General features: G+C 31.9%; 2 protein-coding genes across 6 annotated transcripts in view; both read right to left on the bottom strand.

The window, feature by feature from the left end:
* Positions 1–513: 513 nt before the first annotated feature.
* On the bottom strand, positions 514–2,658 carry LOC139088866 (cholesterol 7-desaturase nvd-like). Of its 2 annotated transcripts, none has more exons than XM_070638186.1 (5): positions 2,468–2,658; positions 1,826–2,180; positions 1,565–1,768; positions 1,177–1,279; positions 514–1,124 (listed from the first exon to the last, which is right to left on the bottom strand). In XM_070638186.1, the coding sequence occupies exons 1-5, from the start codon at positions 2,546–2,548 to the stop codon at positions 686–688; spliced, it is 1,182 nt and encodes a 393-aa protein (XP_070494287.1). In that variant the 5' UTR covers positions 2,549–2,658; the 3' UTR covers positions 514–685. The 2 variants fall into 2 exon arrangements, with proteins under 2 accessions (XP_070494287.1, XP_070494288.1); XM_070638187.1 differs by having other exon boundaries at positions 1,826–2,170; positions 2,468–2,596.
* Positions 2,659–3,723: 1,065 nt separating this feature from the next.
* The window catches only part of pico (ras-associated and pleckstrin homology domains-containing protein pico), a 101,362-nt gene continuing 85,707 nt past the window's right edge, over positions 3,724–19,378 (bottom strand). The window contains exons 1-5 of one of the 4 annotated variants that reach the window (XM_070638171.1): positions 16,101–16,830; positions 8,657–9,088; positions 8,420–8,576; positions 8,112–8,355; positions 3,724–7,264 (exon numbers count right to left, since the gene is read on the bottom strand). In XM_070638171.1, the coding sequence (XP_070494272.1) occupies positions 5,335–7,264; positions 8,112–8,355; positions 8,420–8,576; positions 8,657–9,088; positions 16,101–16,160 (2,823 nt within the window). In that variant the 5' untranslated portion in view covers positions 16,161–16,830 and the 3' untranslated portion in view covers positions 3,724–5,334. Of the gene's footprint in view, positions 7,265–8,111; positions 8,356–8,419; positions 8,577–8,656; positions 9,089–12,014; positions 12,293–12,399; positions 12,470–16,100; positions 16,831–19,378 lie in introns of those variants that run through there. The other 3 variants (XM_070638172.1, XM_070638173.1, XM_070638170.1) reach the window with 3 other exon arrangements.

Raw genomic sequence — 19,378 nt, 5'->3', positions numbered from 1 at the left:
CACATACTTACATAAGTGCCAAAATCCCAAAAAATCCAACTTTTATTACACCATAACTGACGTACAAAATTCCAATTTTACTCATAATATTTATTTTTATCAATAAAAAAAGTTATCATGATCCACGAGTAGCTTATCGTCTACGTACACTCTTTTGAATCATAAATAAACAATGGAAAGAAATTAATCTTTTTTGTTGATAGCAGAATGAGTAATGTAACATTGAAATTCTCTGAATGGGTTAGTAGGAATCACGTTTCAATCAAAAATTTTGCCTCTTATCTTGATGTTATGTAGTCAAGAATGTTGATAAAAAGTATTAATAAAACTCGTGGGTGTGCCGATGAACTTGAAGATTATGAGTTCCGACAATTTTGGATATTATAAAATTGCTGCTTTAAAAACCGTTAAATTAAAAATTTTGAAAATTATTTTTCTGAAATTTTTTTCCCACAAAAAGATTTATTTTGTTAATTGTAAAGTTAATTTACCAGCAAAATCCAACTTAAATGCACAAATTGATAGAAAAAGTTGGCACACATCCATTCATTTATTCAAAACCTTGAAGATTAGAGATAAATATGACAAATTTAGATTAAATCTTGTTTGTTTACATTTAATATTCGAAATAATGTTCGAAAATTCGAACACCGAATCTTCGAATTTCGAAACATCCAATTTAAGTCTACCAATTTAAATTATTGCTAATATCCTGATAACTTTTACTATTTTGTGAATAAAACTGTGAGAACCAATTCCTGTACATCCTAATTTGCTTCTCTTCCTTAGGTAGTAACGGACTTCGGACGAAAGTCTTACTATTCCACACCATAACATCACGTCCAACATTAACTATTTGTGCAAATAAGATCAATTTTACATATAATCCAGCTAATCTTGATCCATACAAATAAATCTTAAATTTCTGCTTTAATGGCTCGAGTGGAGTTCCAGTTTGAACTGCCAGCGATTCACCGAAAACTGTCTTCATCTTCACAACAGCATATCCAGGTCCTATTTGGTAAATATCAGCATTTAGATGAAAAAAGCTCATTCCAAAAATTCTCATTGACTGAGAAAGGCTGATGTAAGTTGAGTGCTTCTTTTCCTCACTTGGTGTGAATCTAGAATTGGAATTGTGAACTTAATTCTTTAATTTAAGCTGCATTGACTTACTTGGCTTCAAACTCGTGTGTGCCAATTGATAGCTTGCTATTGTGTAGTGTAGTTATGTCTGATCCAGCAAACATATTTGGACTGTGAATTGGATCGAAGTGAGCTGGAAATTTAAAGAACTGCTGTAAATATCATTTTTTTAACCCGAGCAACACACATAAAAAAAGCTCTGTTAAGGCTTCGTCATGGATACATCTATCAATGTCAAATGATAGCCGCTTCCATGTAGAAGCCAAAAGAGAGTCGAAAGGAAGCACCCTTAACCACCTGGAAGTTTTATACTCGACATCAGGCACCCTGAAGCTACTTCTATTGCACGTTACTAAACACATCCGTTCAATTTGTGCTCAAGCAAGATGTGCTACCCCAAAATTCAAACAATTCTCACCAAAATCAGCACCATTCTCAACAATATCCTGGATATGCGCATAAATTTCAAACTCAAGACTGCCATGCTGAACCATTTCACCACTTTCAATCGATGGAATTGCTTCAATTTCCCATGGATCTTCATTTTCGGCGTGATACCAAACAAATATCTGTTCATTGACCTCTCTGGATGTCCATTTCTTAAGTTGAGCAAACTTTTTGACTAAAAATGATGAATTTATCTTTAAAATGTATAGTTTCTATATCTGAAGATACTTACTGCCCTCAATATCATCACTGTATGGAACATCAACTAGTGAACCATCCTTGCCGTTAAAATTCCAATGATGGAATGAACACTTGATGCATTCACCATTCACAATACCTCCAACACCTAAATTTGCACCCATATGTGGACAGTATGCATCCAGCACATAAACTTGTTTCGTCACTGCAGATCTAAATACAACAAAATTTTCACCAAGGCAGTCAATGCTTTTTGCTGTTCCTGGCTTGATCTCATTTGATGTTGCAAGTGCATACCATCCATTTGGATATGGCGGTGGAATGTTTGTGCCTGGTTTTCTTAGTCGTCTTGCTTGATTAATTGCAGACCTTTTGGTTCCTGAAATGTTCTTTAAAAAGGAATTCGGATCGAAATTTGTAATTTAGAATGAAATCTCGAGCAGCTATGCAGTTCCATAAGATGACAAAAATCTTGAACTTTAGAAAATGACTAAACAGACGCATGTATTTTTGATTAAATTAAATAATCAGTTCCAAAAATAATGAAAAATTCTTAACACCGGCAATCTTGTTTGTAAACTTAAAACTCACATGCAAAACTGGTTTAGAGACTGGTTATCAGCTTTTGATATTTATAGCACACATTCCAAATTTTTAAATAAGTTTATTGACTTACTTTTTTATAGTACCATGGCACAAAATTAATCCAGTATATTAGGACTGCTACAACTACCGAGATTACGATGTAAAATATCATTTAATTGATGATACACGTTTCAAGTTTATTGAAAATTAAACAATTCTGTTGTCTATTTTTAGCTTAATGCTAATGAAAATATGTTTTACGTTTACAATTTCAACAGCGTCTTTGTTGTAAAGCAGTTGATAAGCAAATGGATGGTGTTTTATTTTGAATATTTTTTGAGAATATTTTAATCAATTTAGAAGAGAATAAGCATCTCTGGAGAAGAATAAATGTGCGAGAAAATATAAATGTTCAAGTTCAAGTTTCTCAATAATCAAAGATTGTTATGACTTAAATTAGTGTTGGACAACCTTTTTTTTAGTGGCGTATTTTAGTGGTAAGTCTCGATCGAAACATTAAACGGTCTATGGTTCAAGTCATTTCCAAAAATATTTGGCGGCTCACAGTGGTAACATGTACGAAAATGCAAATCATAATATCAGGACAACCCCGTGTCATATGGACTTCACGTGCTGATTTGCTGTCATCACAGTGGCGTAGCGGTGTTACCTTACCAAATACGAGTGACTCATCAAGTCTATGACATTATAAATGCCTTCGTTATAACTTGTTGACGATATTAAATGATTGACTTGTACTGAAAAAGCGTCATGACGTCGTTAAAAAGGGTTCTCGAGGACAAGACTTTGCAGAATTCTCTTGTAGTCTCGGTTTCGATCTTGGCTTCTGTTTCGAAAATTGCTTGACTAAAGAGAACTTAATAACAAGACTTCCTCTGCTTGCGAACTTAATTCAAATGTTTCAGGAACTGTCTTTTGTAGCTGTTGTCTCTTGATTTCTTTCGGAAAGATAAAAGTCTACCAAGTAGCCGTTTTGTTCTTTTTTTGAAGGAGAGGGGGAAAAGGGAAGGTATTTTGTAAGGAGAGCTGATTAATTTCGGAACCAAGACCAAGTCACTTTCTGTCAAATTTTTGACTGAACACATCAAGCAGTTCATCGTACGTCAGAAATGTGATCAGCAATTTTTTTCTATCAATATAATCTGGAAGGATTCGAACTTAGTGAAATGGTCAAAAACTTAAAGAATCTCCAAGAAACCTGAAAACAATACCAAATCCTGTAACATAAAGCTAGTAAATAAAAAAAAAGTCCTCAATTCTTGCTGCATCTTGTAAAAGCTTACATTTATTCTATAATATATCTATAATAATAATAATAATATTAAAATAATAATAAGTGTATATTTTACAAAAAAGTTTTCTCATTCCATCATTTTATTCTCTTAAAAAGCATTGTGTAAGGCCATTAATTAAACTATAATGAGCCCTTAATATTTTTGTATATTACTTCCATTAAATTTTACATGAGTGGAAATAAAACTGAATGAATTTTTGCTCAAGAGTATGTATAAAGTTGTGGTGTAGACATTTACACAATATGAAAATAAATGAAATTTGAATACAATTAAATTAAATAAAAATAAAAAATCTCAATAAGAATTGAGCCTATACAGACATAAAAGCATCTTTCATCTAGATTATGCGCGTAATCATAATTAAGATAGAGTTCCTTAATAAGTGCTTAACTTTCTCGAGAAATTGTCTTAAAATCGGGTTTTTTTTGCTTTATCCATCTTCACATCTTCACTTAACAGAATTAATAAAAATAGATTTAGAAGAGTTAAAGGAGGAAAAAAGTAGTTTTTTGTTTTTATACATCACATGAAATTAATTAAATTTCCAAAATGAATGATGTTTTTTTGACACATAATAATATTAATGTAATGAGTTATGTATCATATATCAAGTGTTATAGATTATTATTGTAAGATTCGAGTTGTTAGGGGTTATTTTTGGGATGGATATGTTTTCTGTTGGATTTGATGGCTTCTTTACGATTTGGATTTAGTGTGAAGGCACCTTTACAATTCAAATTTAGTGTGAATGCGCCTTTTCAACTAGAATCTAATGTGAAGGCATCTCAACAATCCAAATTTAATGTGAATGCACCTTTACAACTTCAATCTAGTGTGAATGCGGCTTTACAATTAGAATTCAGTGTGAATGAGTCTTTACAACTAGAATCTAGTGTGAAGACACCATTACAACTAGACTCTAGTGTGAAGACACCTTAACAACTAGAATCTAGTGTGAAGACACCTTTACAACTAGACTCTAGTGTGAAGACACCTTAACAACTAGAATCTAGAGTGAAGACACCTTAATAACTAGAATCTAGTGTGAAAGCACCTTTACAATTTGAATCTAATGTGAAGACACTTTTACAACTAGAATTTAGTGTGAAGACACTTTTACAACAAGAATCTAGTGTGAAGACACCTTAACAACTCAAATCTATTGTGATTGCTTCTTTATAATTCAAATTACTGTAAATGCGCCTTTACAATTCAAATCTAGTGTGAATCCACCTTTACATTTCACCAAATGTGAAGCCACCTGAACCAAAAATCCAGTTTTCATCCCTCAATCCTCACAGAAAACAATATCCAACCACGACTCATAGTTTTACATTCATAAAAATCACAATTTTTCCTTTATTTATTATCGTTTAATGATTCATAATGTCATCGAGTGGCAGTTCCATCACTTCATCTCAATAACGATAGAGTTCTTTCACATTCTTTTTTATCTAAAAAAAATTTCAATTTCTTTGGCAAAAAATTATTTTTCATTATTTTTTTATAATTTTTCAAATATTAATAATTATTAATAATAATTTTTATAATTTTTTTATAATAATATAATTATTATATTAGTATATCCAGTCCAATTTTTTTTTTAAATTTTTAAAATTTAATTTAATTATTTTCTCATTAATTATTGCATATCCGTCGTCGATCCGTTAGTCGAGACACTAAGTCGTGTTGATGAATTACGTACGGGTACTGGTGGACCGCGAGATCTTCTTTGTGGACTTAATGGAAGATTTTGTTTTACGTCACGAAAAATGACTGGATTTTGCAATGTTCCATTTGGACTATTACTATTACTACTTCTATTAACATTACTAGTATTATTATTATTATTATTGCCATTCCAATTCTCATATAAATTATCTCCATAATGCTCAATCACCCAATTTGTCGTTGACGTTTCACGATAATTTAAATTTGTCTCATAAATTGGATCAGCATCACGAAAACCCAATACTTCACCGGGTGTCATTTGTAGATCCATTTTACACTTTTGTGCAACACTCAATTTTTTATTAACTACACGTTGTAAATCATTCCAAAAGTCTTGAGTTGGATTACATACTGAGTCACAAAGGCGTTTTGGTGATGAATTATTTGATGATGTAAGATGTGTTGCCCGATCGCGTATTGGTGGTGGTGGACGTTCATTTCTTGGTGATAATGGAATACGTTCGATTTCATCATCGAAGCAGACTTTCTTTCTCAATATTACGGGCGGTGGTGAGTCGGCAAATGATACAGACTTTTGTGGTATTGGCGGTGGTGTACTGTATTTTGTATTATGTACGGGTGGTGGTGATTTATATGGCGGTGCTTTTAATATAGTCTTATAAATTGGTTCAACTTCAGGCATTTTTTGGTGCTGTACTATTGTTGGTGTTGGTGCAATAATTGTTGATGGTGCACTGTATGTTGGCTGTTGTTGTTGTATTGGAACTGTCACTGTTGGATTGCTAGGCATTACTAATGACTCGTCAATTGTCGAATCGATCAACGATTCGCGTGTTATTTGCTTAAGTGTATCCTCATCTGGAGGTTCTGGTAATGGTAATGAATTTAATGACAAGGTTGATGCAGTCATGATGCATTCGGTTGTCGTTTCGGGTGGTGGTGGTGGAAGTGATAGCATTGAATCTGTCATACAGGAGGGCATTTTTGATACTGAGTCAATTGTGTCTGTTGATTTGATCAAAGGCTTATATGACACTTCATCGGGTGTAACTGGTGATGGGATGGACTTAAGGCTCTCAAATGAGCATCGATTTGAGTTCTGTCTCTTTAATGTACCATTATTATTGTGTATATTACGACGTGTTAATGTTCCATTTTGATCGATTGTATCATCATTACGTGATGCTGGAGAGTCATCAACTTCCTTAATGAGTTGACGTGTTTTGGACGTTAATGGAAGATTTGGTTTCATTGTTGGCTTTCGTTTTATTGTTCCGGTTGTAAATTCAGCCTCAAATCCATTATTATCATCGGATAGACAACCACTGGAACTTGAACTTGTACTTGCACGTGATAAACGTCCATTTTGACTTCCGACACTAAGCTTATCAGTACTCAATTGTGTTGTTATTGGCGTAAATGAGAGTCTCGTTGATGCTATTTTATCCAAATCCTCACGTGCTAAGTCATCTACTAAATTCTTATAATTATCAAATAATTTCTTTCCATACTTTGCAATACGACAGCACATAATCCACTTTTCAAGTGTCTCTGCATCCTCAGCACACAACATTTTCATTCCTTTACCAGTTATATTAACTTTGGGACATTTTAATGCAAAACCAAAATCTGACGGTGCTTTATACTTTTTCTTCCATCCAATACCTTTGTATACATTGTGTGCATTAAATAGTGCCAAGCACATTAAATCTTTTGATGATTTTGACTTTTCCTTCTCTTTTGGATAATAATATAATCCAGATGCTCTAAGAACAAAATGATATCGTTTCCAGCCTTTCTTTGATTCACTTTTCAAATATAATGGACCTTCGAGTGATATTTGATTATTATTTGTAAAAAACTCTTCGAGTAATAAATTTCTAAAATGAGAAAAGAATTGAGGAATTATTAGATATTGTTGGATATATTGAGGATGTGATAGTATTAAGATAGGGGATGCAATGTAAGGTATATAATGGCATTTGGTATAGTCATTGGGTACACCAATTGATACACATTGCTATGGAGGACAATTTAGATCAGTTGAGCACAACCTGTATGCCGCGACACACTAGAGTACCGTTAAAAATGCTTAGAAATGCCATGAACCGTAAGTCATGTGCGGTTTCGGTTGAGGCTTGTATGTAACATAGTGTAGAATAAGATACATGGGAGTATGCATTATATAAAGGGAATATAGAGTCATATGATGCTTTAGTGAGTCGAATTGGCTCGGTGGCGGAATTACAGGCAGTAATGTCATCAAAGGAGTAGTTCTGATCCTACTATAAACTGTAGGTCAATTTATGCAGTGGTCTGGCGCACCCTCACTCGTTAAACAATCATTAGCCGCGTATCGCCCTGGCGCAGCTCTGGATCTTAAAGATCTGAAAAGCTAAAAGGTTTTTTGATGCTTTGATGATTCTAAGTGACTCGATGGTCTAGTGGATTCATTATTTGACACTCATTGATTACAAACTGACCAAGCGATCATGGGTTCAAGTCTGGGAAAGGGAAAACTTGTTACATGTCCTCGTTCGAATCATATCCAAATAGACAACTTAACAGAATGCATCGTTAATCACTAGTGCTACGGTCAACTATGACATAAGGTAAAGGCAGATTCTGGATAAAGGATATGTGGATAACAAGTCTATATTAATTAATCCTAAGAATGAGGAACTCATCAGTTCCGCAAACTCAATAAGTCCCTTTCCAATAACTCACCTTGATTCTTCATCATGCTCCGTACCCGGTGCCATTTCAAATGACGGTAAATATTTTTCGGGTGTATTAAATAAGGACACTCTGTCATTACGTTTGATAAACAAAACACGATTTTTACTATCGCTACTCCACATTAATAAATTTTCAACTAATTGTTCATGATCTTCAAAAAGGCGTTCAATAAAAAGCTCTGGCAAATACTCTATCAATCCCCATGAGACTTCCATACTGACATGATTTTTATCTGCAAATAAATTAAATAATTGATTATTATGTCATTCATGCTGAATGTAAATGCTTTGACATACCGGCTAATAATTTAGTCACAAAGCCACAATTCATCCTCTCATCAACCAACAATGACTTTGATGAGCCATCTTCGGTAAATGCTTTGACAAACAGCCTCCTCACTGATGCATGCTCTAATTTTTGTAGGGCGAGTTGAATCTTTGAAGATTTTGAATCCTGCAGAAACGTAAAGTAGGTCAAACAGTTAGTCATAAAATTCTTGCCAATAAAAAAAAATAACAAGTATGTAGACTTACTTGAACAAGATTATTTTGAGATGATGGAATTATTTTACTAATATTATTATTATTATGCAATGAACTAAGTCCACTTGATGCTGATGATTCACTTGATAACAGTGATACAGTATCACTGAATGCTGAATCATTATCAGGACTATCAGTACGTTCTGTTGACGTAATAGTTGCTGTCGTACTTGTCGATATTGTTGAATTAACACCGGACACAATAGAACTTGATCGGCTATGGGTTTGTGTTCGACTTTGTCTTAAATCACCTTTTTGTTCCAACATACTTAATTCGGTGAGAATTGAGTCGAGTTCGGACTCTTGTGTCTCTTCTAGATTCGCCATTGAGAATCTGTATGAATTTATTCGTTCTGTTTTTGGTACCGAAAGTTGCTCTTTCGGTCTTAATTTGACGGGAGATTGCTGATAAGTTTCTAAGCCCTGAAAGAATCAAACAAGAATTAGAATTAATTAATAAGCACAAATTTTTCTGCTGATGTCTCACATGAATCTACAACTAAATCTACAGTTCTATGAGCAAACTTTATCATGACCATTAAGGCCGATAGTAAAAAGTCTTTTTATAGTGCACTGCAAGCATGTTTTCCAATGCACATGCGCAAAATTTCTTAGAAATAAAAAGTGCAATCGACTGCAACATTTTGACGATGCATCGAGAGTAAGAGAAGGACGTACAACAACAACAACAATAATGGAAATTTTATGCTGCAATATTTTTTTTTCATTTGCCCCGACTCTCGTGTGTTTTTTGATTGAGTCAGCAAGCAGTTTCTTCTTTTTTACGGTTAGGGATTCTTCATGGGAAATTTTTTGAGAATTTCTTATTTTTCCTCATAACTACAACAACAGCACAGAGATAGATTTATGACTTTGGAACTCTCGAACGTGTTAAACATTTCAAGGATTCACTGCATGTAAATTTTTCATGAATGCGCCAACATATTTTAAGCACATTTTTAAGGAACTTGGGAAAGAGAATGGAACAAATTGGATTATGGATTATCCTGGCAGGACAGGCTGACTTTGTCTATTGTTTATTTTACGAATTTAGAGGTAACTTGGATTGTTTTGGGATGTGCATAATGAGTGATTGATACTCTAGAGGAACCAGATTTGTCTAGTTGAGTGACAGAATACCGGCATTTAAGGGTGGCAGGTAAAAGAGCTCAAATTCAAGATTAATGATATTTTAAGCATGTAACTAACAAGATTGCATCTAGAAGAAGGCTAAGTCACGGTCTAGAGCTGTCAGGACATCAATATAGAGACGCCTAAAGTGTGGACTATTAAATTCTTGCCAACTCTGCACTGTCATAATGATATGAGCTATTCTTAGGTATATAAGATGTAATCAGATTGATTCCTACATCTAACACAGTCGTGGGCAACCTGTGAGCTGCGACACTCTTGTGTGTTTTAGAAATCTCAGTTGTGACTCGAAATATTCTCAAAAAACCCATAAATTGATTTTTTTGAGTCCTGAGTTTTAAATAGGAAATTGTTCAATGGTTGGGGTGTGCCTTGGTCTGAAAAGGTTGTGCAGCACTGGTATAACAGTTGAAAAACTTAATTCTAATTCTACTTCAAACTAATGAAATATTCACCAAGAACCCCAAAGACTCTCATCACACTCAAGTCTACAACAAATGCGCTTTATCCACCATCACCCCATCAAATATCCGTTACTTCCATTTGAAAAAGTACTTAAAAATTCATCGCAGGTACCGAAAAGAATATTCATCTTTTTTATTTCATTTTTTCTTTCTTTTCTGTTTTCTTTTCCATTTAAATGAATGAAATTTGTGAGTCTTTATGTGTGTTTGCAAAGATGGAACAGGATGCACTTATGATAATGAGTGTTGATGCCTACATTTATGACAATTCATTTAGCAACTGATTATAATATGTAATAATAATAAACGTTCGACGCCTCTCTTATCTTTAACTTTCAATGATAACATACATGTACATATAAAAAAAAAAATCTACCCATATATTTCCTGTTTATGTGAGGGCATGAATACAAAGTATTTAGTGTCGCCGACAAAAAAATATTTTTTTTTATGTCGAATATCAAAAATTCGTTAATATTTTTACGATTTTCGCAATTTTTATTTCAATGTACACGAGCACAACATTGTAGGTCATGAAAAAGAGAACTGTTCTATGCTGTATAAATGCTGATCTAGTCACTAAGAATTTTTTTTCCACTCGTCAACCAGCTGCGTCAAAATCATGAACTGAAATTCGATATTTCTCTTCAGATGTTTGTTAAATATTGAGTTAGAAAAACTTCTTCTTTTTTTCCTTCTTATCCATTGTGTAAACTTAAATGATTTAACTTTTTTTTTTTTGAGTAAGCACATCAATATGTTTACTGGAAATGGAGACTTCCTGACTACGCAGTTCTGATGCGCATTTTTGGAGTAAAAAAGTCAAAGTACTTAAGTTAGTGTGTAAATTTTGATAGGAAAATGGGACAGAAGAAGCAGATATGCTGACGGACAAGCTTACAAATAGACTGGCGGACAGACTGACGGACAGAATGGCGGACAAGCGGATGGACAGACTGACGGACAGAATGACGGACAAGCATATGGACAGACTGACGGACAAACTGGCCAAAAAATTGACGAATAGACAAAATGTTTGATAAACGAACGGACAGAATGGCGGACAGACTGACGGACAAGATGACAAACAGACTGTCGGACAAACTGGTCGAAAATGTGACGAATTGACTGACGAATAGGGAGATTGACGGAATTACTGACAAATAAATGAATTGTCGAACTGGCGGACAAAATGACCGATAAACTGGCCGAAAAGTGTCCGACAGATGTGTAGAGTGATGGAAAGTTGAATTCTTAGAAAATGTCAATCTGATTGCCATACTGTAGGACAGATGGACAATCTAATCAACAGAAATTAAAGGACTACCGGAAAAAACAAAACACGAATATCAGCAACATTCTGTTTACAGAAGAAAAACCCTCAAAAAAAAGTTTTAACAAACAAATTCTTTTTAATATTTATTCCTCAATCGTCTCCTAACTGATTCTTCAAACATGTAAATGTAAATAAATTCTAGTCGTTAAAGAATATAAAGATTGATAACACAATTACTGGAACTTTTCCATTCTAATTCATGTGAATTTTTTTATGTAATGTTGTTTATCGCACTCAACATACAAGTTTGAAATAAAATTTAATTTCTAGTCTTTTGTAATAATTATATTTTATCATAACAATGTGATTGTGTAAAACATCTAGAACAATATATAATGAATTATATTAAATACAATGAGTTCATTAGTCTACATATAAAATCTCAAATGACCGCTACCTCATTAAAACGTGATTTTTCATGCCATAATTTAGATAAAGTGAGAAAAGGTTCATTTTTGTTTTCAACTGTCTTATTAATCAATCATAACTTGTAAACACATTATTCTTTAGACTTGTGGGATATTTTATGATTCTTTTGCCATTTTTTTAATTCAATTTTTATTCTCATAACTTTAAAATGTTCACTTTAAACTTCATTAAAATTCAAAAAACTTTTCGAAGTGGAGGTCCAAAAAATTCAAATTCCAAAAGTCCGTTAACTTTTTTTCTAATCATTCACTCATGTCACAATGTGAACGTGTCACATCAAGTGTCTATAAATCCATTAAATTCAATCTAATTTGCATATATCAAAAGAGGTCAAGAACTTGATAATTTCAAACCTTTTTTTATATATATTTGTTTCCGTTAAACCTTGAACGAATTTAGAGCACATCCATCCTCGTAGACAGATGATTTTGTACTGAATATGAATTCTCTCAATTTTTTTTTATTACTTTGAAGCTTATTTTTGTCAACTCAAATAATGTCGAGAATAAGAAGAACAAGAACAGAAATAATTTACGTAGAATATAATTTTGCACAACTTCTGACGGAGCTAATTGAAGCCAATGTCAATGTTTAGATAATAAAAATATGAATGAAAGTTCTTTATCACTTTTTTTTTGAGTAGAAGTTATTTTTCGTTAAATATTTGCTTCCACTTCCTTTCCACATACGATAATCATTGCAAACTGACACAATTTAAAGAATGTAGTGAAGACAATATAATATCATTGAGACATATTATTGTTTATTCACTTATAATGCGTCACTGAACCTTTCAATATCACATTTGATATATCAGAGGCTAAGTCACCTTAATTGTATTTAATTAGGAGGATTGTAGCGTGTTTCTTTTTCTCGTGTGACTCTTGTTGACAGTTTGTTGAATTACGTTTGCTATTTTTTCGAGACATGAGTTGTCATGGAGACTTGATCCGGTTAATAATTGGACAGATTGGTCAAAAATCAATCATTTTTGGTATTTTTGGCGGGAAAATACACGTGGCGATAAATAAATTAAAGATATACTACTATTTAGAATGAATCAGCCTGAAAAATTTTATTAATTCAATTTGCTCACGATAAAACAACAGCTTAATACATTTAAAGTCACATAATACAGCTTATTCAGCTTAAAATTACATTCCAAAGTCTTCAAGTGAGAAAATTTTTGTTGAAAAAATTCAAATTTCTCAAGTTCGTTAGCCTCAACATTATTTCAACTTCTGCAATTAACATAAAGTTCAAAAAACTCTTCCATATGTCAATACATCTACCGCATTAATCAAACCAGCTGATATTGTCGCAGACGACCCGAACGAGGAACATTCAATGCTCAATAAAACTGTCTCCAATAAAAACTGATTAAATTAAAGACAAATTATTGAAAATATTGCTCTTGACAGTTGTTAACATTTAAAGCGCCTCGTTTGTAACATTTTGTTATATCCATATTTTAATCCCAAACAATGAGACCAATAGCTATGTAACACATATTATGGTTTATATTTTTGTGATAATAAAAAATGAGAACTAACGGAGTCGACATTTGGAATAACATTTAAAAAATTCAAATTCCAGATGTTCATATTAAGAAATTATAAAAACAAATGTATCGAATTATGCTTTGGATATTTTCATATGAAATTGTCAAGTCGACGACTGTCGTCGCCTCAGTAATTATTAGTCATCAAAGGCTATTGTAGCAAAAAAATAAAGTTGCTTAAGCTAAATAGTTCTTTGATGTGTGAATTGATATTCAAATTGTTTTTATTATTTTTTATACATATTTGTAATTTTCAACACAAATTCTTTGCTGGATGAAACGCGGTCACGTATTTAGCTTTAATTTTGTTTATGTTAATTGGACAGTGGTGGAGTAAGAAGGGAGAGGAACTGGGGTTTGCTATAAAATGTTCTTGAATATTCTAAGTTAGAATTTTCAGACTCAGAATAGAATTATTCAGCAAAAACCGAAAATTCCCGAACCGCTCGGTACACGAGTGACAGAACCGAACAAATATTCGTGTTGCTTCTAAGTAAAGCCTAGAGCTGCATGAGATAACTTCATCGATTACTCATTGGTTGAATATTCTAGGTTAGGATTTTGAAACTTGAACTAGAAATACTCAACAATAACCATTAATTCGCTCGGTACCCGAGTGTCATACCCGAGCAAAAACTCTGTGTGACTTCTAAGTCTAGTGCCGCATACCTCATTTGAATGAGTTCATACTTAGTCTCGAATTGGTAAAATGGGGCTAAATTGTTTAGAACGTTTAACTTTAAAACCCTGACCCCGCACCTCTACCCCCACCCCTCTTCCTTTAGGTAGATACGCCGGTACATACAATTGTTTAATGGTCATTAATTCATACAAAACGTCACTCAGACACTCGTCCGATAAAATCAGTTAAAATCTCAAAACAATAACTCCACAGTTTCGATACCCAAAAGTCAATCTTTCACCATTGGAATGTTCATTTCATCAATTCTCTTCTATTATATTGTTTAATTTTAGAACCAGGCAATTTAGAGCCATCAAACCTTTTTTTTTCAATGTTTACCTTCTGTCCTTCTGTGAAAACATATAATTAACCTCTCAAAACTGAATCATTTATAATTTAGGTTAAAGTTTTTTTGACTATTTTTTTTTTCTCACGTGTCGCAAAGATGTAAACACACAGCACATAGCATAGGAGAGAAAAAAAAGTTTTTTTTTTCTCGAAACTTATTCATAGGGATTTCTATGAAGATATGCCACACATTGAATGTATGAATGGATGCAATAAATATTTGTCATATTGCAGATTTATTTTTATTTCAAAACTTTATTTCTGGTTTTCTTTTTTTTTTTGTTTTTTGCTTAATTGAGCAAAAATGTTGAAAAAGAAACAGTTTGGATGCACGTGATGTTTGAGACTTTGAACAGCTGAGTAGGGAGAGAAATTGTATTCAAGGGAGATGTATTGTTTGAAATATGATTGGGACGCATTTTGTGCTGTGTCATTTTTTGGGATGGAGTTTTTGTGATGAATTTTGAAGATTTTTTTGTTTCAAATTTAAACGGATATGAAATGTTTGAATTATATTGATGACATTTAGACATTTTTTAACGAATTTATTCAATTTTTTAAAATTTAGAAAATTTAAATTCTTGGAAATTTAAAATTAGAAAATTATATTTGAGAAATTTTTGAAATTTTGAAATTTAAAAAATTAAAATTAAAATTTAAAAAAAATTAACTAAAATTATTAAATTTTAAAAATTTTTGAAAATTTAAAAAATAAAATTTCAAATTTTCAAGATTTTATCTTAAATCTGTTTGAATTCAAAAGATTTTTAAAATTTTGCAATTCAAAATTTATTTTAAAAAATTCAAAAAGAAAATTTTAAAATAAAATATTAGAACTTGAACTTTTAATTGGCGAAACATGAATTCAAAAATTTAAAAAAATTCAAAATTTCAAAATCTTCAAAATTCAAAAATCAGTTTTTAAAATTTAAAATAAATAAATTCAAAAAATTTAAAAAAGTTTTAAAAATTCAAAAATTTCTAAATTGAAATTTCAACTCAAATTAAATTCAATTCAAATTTATTTTCACAATATTTTTAAAAATCTTCAATTTTTAAAAAAAATTGAAATTTTAAAAAAATTTAAATTTAACTTTCCAAAATTTAAAATAAATAAATTTCAAAAAAGTTTGAAAAAATTAAAGTTAAAAAATTCAAATTTCTAATTTCTTTTCAAAAAAAAATAAGAAAATTTTCAAAAAAGTCAAAAAAAATATTTAAAAAGTTTCAACATAAGAATAAACATTTTAAAGCTATAACAATGCAGTATGTTAACATTTTAATTAAAACAAAATTGAATATGAAGAAATTTATATTAAGATTCTTAGTGGTTTCTTATACGATGCCGGTCAATCCATTAACAAAACCGATTCCCTCCAAAACTTTAATTATCCAATAAATTCAATCCAAAATTGCGCTCTAACCTCTTTTAACCTAATAATAACCTCTTTAAATCTACTTACTTCACAAGAATATGTAGAAATCGAATCAAAGTCGGACCATCGATTTGTATTATAATCCATTCTATCCACAACTAATTTATATTTTGCTTATTATAATCTCACATACAATGTATTTTCAGTCTCAACAAAGGCAAATAAACAAAAGAATGCAAGCAACTACAAAAAATTTTGTATTTTTTACGTCTCTCTTTTGTCAAATTTCCTTCGACTTAATTTTCATTTAATTTACTCAATTTACTTCATTAGTTTAAACTTTTTAGATCATCACTGTACATAATGTAATAATAAAAATCTAAGGGTCAATTCTCATTCAGCTTGACCCCTCACTTTCTATCTTCTTTTTCTTTTTGATGTTGCTTCTGCCTTCAAAATTAATGCACATAAATTTCACTTTTTTTCTTTCTTTTTTTTATTTTTGGATATGCATTTCACTTGAACTAAATTCTCATTTTTATTCTTTTGATTCCATAAAGCATGCTCTCCACATGTTTTGATGCTTTTTGACGATAGCGTCGTCTAATGTGTTCTTATTATTATTTTCATGAATTTCACAAAAAATTTTTATTTATGCTGCTTACAATTGAGCGCGACTCAAAAGATTCTTTATATTATTATTTAAGGCACTACCGCAAGTCTCTTTTCATTTATAAAAATATATATATATTCACTGATCATGCCACAGGAAAGATTATTAGAAAGTGCAGCAGCGATGAATCAGCAACTCGATATATTGACGTCTAAAAGAATACTAAAAAGGGAACGTTGTGTACGGGAAGAGAATTGAGAATATTTTGAGAGAATTTTTGAGAGAACTGAAGGGTACGGGATTGTTAATGTATTGTGGCATTGTGTGTATATACACAGCTATAGTGAAGATGCATAACGAATACAAAACTAACCATTAAAAACTTTAAAAAAGTCCATTAAACAGCATGTATAGGAATAAATAAGATGGTGTGAAATATTCTATACATTGAGCATATATATTTTTAATCGTCACTTATTACCCATGTTGATGCTATACTCTGCAACTTTACTCTCTCCTCCTTCTTGATGTTCATGTTTTTGTTATATTTTTAGGCAATAAATTAAAATGAATGAGGGAGAAGTGCCTTCAACTTAGAGTTTTTTTATGAATTTATTCGAGCAGAAGTGTGTTGCATGCGTTCTGGCTGGTCGATTGACTGGATGATTTGAGTTTTGTATACAATTGTTCAATATTAGGCTTGGAATTTGTGCAATTATAATTTTGCCGGCTTGGAGATTCACTTAAATGACAATTATTCAATCATTTCGCAGTTAAAGTCTCAGAAAATGGCAAATAAATGTTAAAACTCAGCAAAAAAAATCACGTTGTTCAGTAAAAAATTTCAATTCATTCCAGTTCGTTTCATTTGTCATGGTCGTAAATCAGCGATTAGAGCGTTTGAAGATGTCGCAAAATTAATGTGATATGACGTCGATGTACACAAAATGATTGTTATGCTGATGTGATGCTCGTGTTGTTATGAAATTGATGGAAAAGATTTTGGAGAATTTGTTGTGAAGTTCAAATTAGTTCAATTTTGTCAAATGCAGTTCAATTCATCTCAATTTCAGTTCAATTCAGTTCAATTCAGTTCAATTCAGTTCAATTCTAGTTCAATTCAAATTTAGTTCAATTCAGTTCAATACAAGTTAAATTCAAGTTCAATTCAGTTCAATTCAAGTTCAATTCTAGTTCAAATTCAGTTCAATTCTAGTTCAATTCCAGTTCAATTCTAGTTCAATTCTAGTTCAATTCTAGTTCAATTCCAGTTCAATTCTAGTTCAATTCTAGTTCAATTCCAGTTCAATTCTTGTTCAATTCTAGTTCAAATTCAGTTCAATTCTAGTTCAAATTCAGTTCAATTCAGTTCAATTCAGATCAATACAAGTTCAATTCAGTTCAATTCTAACCCATTTAATTCAAATTCCAGAAATCCCTTACAATAAATTCAACAAATGCGCTTCAAAACCACCAAAAATCCAGAAAAATTATTACATTTTCGTTTATTTTCGTTTAATATTTCATGAGGTCTCTCAAATGAACAAAATATTCAGCGAAACACATAAAAATTCTTTATTTTTTATTTTATTGACTTCTTCTTGTCTCTTTGATTTTACACAATGAAATTTCATTCTCATTACACACAACACAGAAGAATCATCGAAGAAGCATTTCGGCATCGCAACATTTCCACATTCCTCTTTTCCCTCACAGACGCCAGTTTGAGCTAATTCCGCGAAATTTTTCAATTCATCATTGCTTTCGATTCTTTTATTTTGCCAATAATATTCTCTCTCTTTTGGCACTGCATGCAGTTGTTGGGGTTGTGTGGGAATGATGGGTAGTCATTTTGTGAGGGTGTGAGGGGGGTCTGGATGTGGTGTGGGTGACATGGGGTAGTGAAATGGGACGTTAAAGTTCAAAATATGAGTCTTTAAGTTGACGTCATCAATGGGCATCCCCAATATTCTGTTTAGGGGTTGTGCGTGTATGACGTCTAGCATTCTGTAGGGTATGAAGGGACTTGGAGGTGTTGTGGGTGGCATGGGGTAGTGGCATGGAAGTTTATAGTTCAAAACATGAATCTCCAATTTGACGTCACTGATGGACATTCCCTTAATGTTTTGTTTAGAGAAAGGAAAATCACATTTTCTTAGAATGACTGTGCTACAGCACGAGAAAGAAAAAACAGGGAAAATACATTTTCTTCTTTTTTTCAACTTATGACTCATCGCCTTCATGCATAAAACATTTTCCATTCTCTTTACTTCTCTTCCACTCCATAACAGAAATAAAAATTATGTGGGGAGAAAATCTATTTGATTGAATTTATATAAAAAAAGGCATAGACATTGTGTGTAAGCAATAAGAAGATGGATGCATGACTGATTTATTATGCGAGGGTATTGTCAAAAATGCTAGACATTTGTAATCGTTAGTAGGTCGTTTACAGGTTCACTTTCCTCTTTACTCTTGTCAAAAAAAATAAAATTTTTTTTTCCTTCCGTTCTTTAATAAATTCCGTAGGGATTTTGAATGAATTTCCATGAGACTGAACTTTTATTTTTACTGTATGTAAGTGAAATGTATGAGTCATCTTTTTCGCCAACCAGTTGCTATGGATGTCTTGTGTATATTTCCATTAAAGAATAAATTAATGCTTAGGTGTTTGTTTTTGTTTTATTTGATTGATGTTTCTATAGATTTCTAGTAATTTAATAGGATTAACCCTTGGGATAGAAAAGTAATT

The sequence above is a fragment of the Chironomus tepperi genome, unplaced genomic scaffold (assembly GCF_022539635.2).
Source record: "Chironomus tepperi strain 1889 unplaced genomic scaffold, CSIRO-AGI_Ctep_v1 contig_171, whole genome shotgun sequence".
Taxonomy (NCBI): Eukaryota; Metazoa; Arthropoda; class Insecta; order Diptera; family Chironomidae; genus Chironomus; species Chironomus tepperi.
Note: the sequence above shows the minus strand (reverse complement) of the source record. Positions and strands in the feature narration are given on the sequence as shown.